Source organism: Brassica napus, chromosome C9 (genome assembly GCF_020379485.1).
Source record: "Brassica napus cultivar Da-Ae chromosome C9, Da-Ae, whole genome shotgun sequence".
Lineage (NCBI taxonomy): Eukaryota > Viridiplantae > Streptophyta > Magnoliopsida > Brassicales > Brassicaceae > Brassica > Brassica napus.
This window is the reverse complement of record NC_063452.1, coordinates 24,671,518-24,676,308: the sequence shown is the minus strand read 5'-3', so window position 1 is coordinate 24,676,308 and position 4,791 is coordinate 24,671,518. Positions and strand designations below refer to the sequence as shown.

The 4,791-nt window shown below is 32.1% G+C and overlaps 1 protein-coding gene across 1 annotated transcript; it reads right to left on the bottom strand.

Moving 5' to 3' along the window:
* Window positions 1-658: 658 nt before the first annotated feature.
* LOC106416726 (NAC domain-containing protein 35) lies at window positions 659-3,759 on the bottom strand. The gene is made up of 3 exons (XM_013857643.3): window positions 3,059-3,759; window positions 2,394-2,662; window positions 659-1,483 (listed from the first exon to the last, which is right to left on the bottom strand). Exons 1-3 carry the CDS (start codon window positions 3,345-3,347, stop codon window positions 821-823), a joined length of 1,221 nt encoding a protein of 406 aa, XP_013713097.1. The 5' UTR covers window positions 3,348-3,759; the 3' UTR covers window positions 659-820.
* Between the last annotated feature and the right edge of the window lie 1,032 nt (window positions 3,760-4,791).

Below are 4,791 nucleotides of genomic sequence, written 5' to 3'. Positions count from 1 at the left end.
ATTATGTATTTTTGTCATTAGTTGCTGAGTTATCAGAGTTAGTAGATTGTTTATCTATAAAGTCGCACTGATCATGTTTAACAACTTGGATCTAGCTAGTGTGAACGGCAATGCCAAAGGAATTTAAATAATTGACAAATGAAAGACAGAAATATAATATCAATCTTTTTTTATTGTAGTTTTGATATATTAAAAATCCAATGACAACGAATTACCATTCAATTTGTTGAAACATAATTAGAAATTTGTGATTTTAATTAGCCCATTCTTGTTTTTTTCGTTGTTGTTTGGTTCAGTTTTTAGATGAAAATGAACTTCAGTTCGGTTTAAAACGGTGTTAAACCGGATTGGATGACATAGTCGTTTATTGTTTACTCAATAGTCGTTTATAACACTGAATTAAAACAAAAAGTTTCAGTAAATTTGATAGATAAATTTCTTACAAATAGAATACAGATGTTCCGGTAACCAATCTCCTCAGTTGGAATACAAAATTCCAAAATTCGTCTTTCTCTTTTGGTTTTTCGTTTTTTTTTCTTTCGTATTTTCAATAATGTAGCTCATGTAATTGCTAAAAAAGAACCTTCAATGGAATTTTTCTATAATAATTGCATTTATCCACAAAGGTGGCTTCCTTTGTTTGTATTCGGATACTAAATTTTCAAGTTAATAAATTCAAATTTCGTCGAAAAAGGATACATACGTAAAAGATCTGGTCCGTTACATAAATTGCAATAATCAATCATCTTCTAGCTATAACTAACTTGTTTGAAATAAATAATGAGTATATAATATAGAAATATAACTATTCAAAATCTAATTAAATTCCTTGAAAAGAGTCAGTATAATGATCTCTGTTTCCATCCGGTACTAGTGGATTCCATAGATCCCACAAAGCACTGTTTGGAATCGTCCCTGCAGGGATCATGTTCATCGCTAATGCCGCCTGCGTTTGAGGCGTTAGCGCCACTGTAGTTGCCCCCGCCACCAATTGCAACGCGTTTGCATTTACCTCTTGTTGATTATGAAACTGTTGAGCGATTTGATAGTATTGGTGATTGATGTTACTACCTCCATCAGATATTTGGTAGTTAACGAGTCTTTGAAGATCATCAACAATTGCGTTTTCATCATCTTCTTTATTAGTTGTGGAGATCATTGGTGTGTTGCTTACACCATAAGGCATTGGACGATAAATGTTTTGATTGGCTAAAGCTATAGTGACGTCAGAATTACTGTTTGTGGTGGTTATGCTGCTACCGTCGCCAAAATATTCGGTTGAGAGCTTCTCAAGATTGTTGTTGCTGTTAAGGTTGTTGTCTGAATGATTGGATGATGATGAGTGGTGTTGTTGTTGTTGTCTTAAGGCCAAGCGGGAAGATGATGAGGTATGATTATGATGTCTTGTGGATAGAGAGCGTGGTAAGGATAGATGATCTTCTACTCCTGGCCTTTTGTACACTCGGCACAATGATATTTCAGCCTATAGTATATACATGAACACATTGATCAGAGACTTGACATATATATTAGTAACAACGTGTATACAAGACGGTGAGAAAAAAACTTGTTTCAACTATATGGCTATTTCATTGGTATACTGTATATCATTTGACGTACATACTATATTAAATTGATCACATTTTCCAATTTTAGGATTTAAGATTGGTTGATTTATACATTTTTATATTTTTAGCTGTGTGATTTATTAGCACAATATAATTTGATGTGTGAAACATACATACTTAGATTTGTAAACTTATGTCAAGCTTGGTGTTTTAGCTATCTATAATAAGAACTAATTAATTCATACACAGTTTTAGTGGATTCAAATAGCTAGTGACAACTTACAGTAGGCAACATAACGGAAAAAATAAATATTTATCAGTTCGCCATAAATATTTCAAATTTTTTTTTTTTTTTGAGCAAGTTATATAGAATATAAATCATGAATGTGAGAAATAGCAGGAACAATGTGAGGAATTGTAAGAACACTAACTTAGCCCCTGCAAAATTTAAGGTATATATGCATATAGATGTGTGAATGTCGAATGTGATACTTGTATGCCTATGTATAATATATACATGTATGTAGCTATATTATTAATGCCTTCTACTATGCATATGGGCCATGTCTATAGTAATTTAAAGAGTTCATGCGTACGGCATGAAGATACTCAGAATTTAATTAGTTCCTTCACAAGTATTTTGGATCTTATCAATCAATATCAACCCTAAAGATAAATAAACTTAATCAAATTAAGAAATAAATTCAAATTTCATTTCAATTTGTAAGGCATCAAACCTACCTAGGGTTCTCTCTCTATGTATATATATATAAAGAGTTGATGAGAGTATATATATATATATAAAGAGTTGATGAGAGTTTAGACCTTTTGGTATTTCTCGGTTTCATGGTGAGGGAGACGATACTCATTCATTATCCAACTGGTACGAGTGCCTTTAGGGGCTTTACCGGAGTAGAAGACTAGGGTTTTCTTTAACCCGATAGGCCGAGCGCTCTCTGATCTGATCATCCGATCAGCTCCAGTGGCTTTCCAATACCCAGAAGTCGTTACTCGGTTTGGTCTATCTCCATTTCTATACTTTCGATCTCTTGGCACATAGAAGTACCACTCTTTCTCTCCTATAGCCGCCATCGCTGCACATAGTACACATCTATAATCAACATTCAACAATATATAATCTTAAAATGATACCAAATCTACGACTTATTTTATTCACACACACACACACGTATATGAATATCTTATGTAGTTGTTTAGGCTAAACATTTTTATCATCAATCCAAAGATACAAAGTCTTTAAAGAATCACAGAATCAAATTATTACATAAGCATATATTATGTAGTTATGTTTAAAATAAAAAGAGGTTTGAAAGTTGATAGATATTGAAAAAGATCTGAGATTGGCATTGATATAACCTGCAAGAGACGTTAACAGTATATAAATCTTAGTATTTGTATATATGTAGATCTTGTGTTTATATAATTAGATTTCCAAATAGTGTATATCTACACGTGGAATATATATTTACCCGGAAGTTCCCAAGGATCATAGCGATAAAGATCGAGGAATGTGATGAGTTCTACATTGAAGCGTTTGCCTTCGACTTTACGGCGAAGATAAAATTCTATGAGCTCTTCTTCTGTGGGATGGAATCGGAATCCAGGCATGACCATGTCATGATCATGATCATCAGCTTCATCATCATTTTGGGCATGATTCTCGTGTCTATGAGCATCTTCTTGTACACCTTTATCACTGTTGTTGTTGACTTGGTTACTCATGGTCATGGTGCTTGTTGTGGAGGATACCATTGCCATATGTAAAAAGGAAACTATATATGTATATCTGTATGCATTTGGATTATGATGAAGATGAAAAAAAGATTAAGGGTGTGTTGGTTTTTATATCAAACAAGGGAAGAGAAAGATGAATTGAGTGGTGTTGAGTAGAGATAAGAGGAGAGCAAGGAAGATTATATAGGAATGAAACGTTGTCGTTTATATGAGTTGTGACCAAACGAGAGAGAGGGAGACTTGTCATCAAATTGAGGACAGGGTGTCCATGGTTTTGTTTTCTTAGCCATTCCTTTTGGACCTTTCTCCTCTCCAAATTTGCTCTTTCTTTACATAAAAACAAATGTCTCTCAAATTTTTTTCCTGTTAAAAAATTAATGGTTTAACAAGTCTTCGTATGATGTTGTGTTAAAGAACTTAATCGTCCACGCACGCGCACGTAAAACAAAATCACAAAACTAACTTGATTACAAAAAATATGTTATACGCTAATTGCTGTTTTAAATTGTTATTTACCCATAGTTTGAACGTGAACGTATATTGTTATTTATCCGAAGATAAGCTCCATTGCATGTGAACGTATACTGCTATAAATGAAACAAAAAAAACCAAAAATGTAACAAATCCTCCTGATAGACTCATAGTGTCCATTGGTAAAGGATGCATAACAGATCATTGTTATAGCTTGTTTAGACTAATAAAATGTAGGATGATAAACTAGAAAATACCATGTTTTGGATTATTCTTGTTATTTTACTCATTAAATGGGACAAATAATTCTGATTGGTGGCCTATATTACTTATTACTAATAAAATAATAATATTAAGAATGCTCACTATGTCACCCGTCTTAATTAAATATATTTACGCGTTTTTCTTTTGCTTCACGAACGTTCTTTTATTATTGTTTTCCGTTCATTTTCAATTATATTTTTGGCCCACCATATATATCTTCGTTATAAATTCTTTTTTTATTTCTTTTTTATTTCTTACAATTATGATTGCAAAACAGAACTCTCCAAGTTTTTTTGGCCAACAGTCTCCATGTTTCTAAAGTTAGTAAGAAGTTGAACTTACACTTTGTATTATTGTATATTAGAAACCTATATATATCAATTCTTCAAAACTTGTATATATGTTAGCACTTAGCATCTATTAATATTCAACAAAATATACTTTATTGTGCATTCGGCAGTTCGTTAAATAACAATCTTTGCCCTACTATACGTTTTAAAATTGGCTTATACCTTTTCTAAATTGTTATATAATGATTCGCGCACAAATTGTTATAATAATGTCTTTTTTGTCAACGTTTATTATAACTAAGTCTAACGTGGAAAAGTGAATGAAAAATATGAGGTTAAATGACCTTATATTATTTTTTATTTAAACCAAACGAAATACGTGAATGCATGGTTCACAACAAATTTCATAAGCTTAGTATAAATTTATGTACGTGGCGTACCAA

What these genes read in the sequence shown, in the direction of transcription:
- LOC106416726 (XM_013857643.3), bottom strand. Translation starts at nt 3,347, where the DNA reads ATGGCAATGGTATCCTCCACAACAAGCACCATGACCATGAGTAACCAA. An exon ending in TGATCCTTGGGAACTTCCGG is followed by an intron (nt 2,663 to 3,058) that starts GTAAATATATAT and finishes TACTATGTGCAG; the next exon opens with CGATGGCGGCTATAGGAGAG. An exon ending in AAACCGAGAAATACCAAAAG is followed by an intron (nt 1,484 to 2,393) that starts GTCTAAACTCTC and finishes TATATACTATAG; the next exon opens with GCTGAAATATCATTGTGCCG.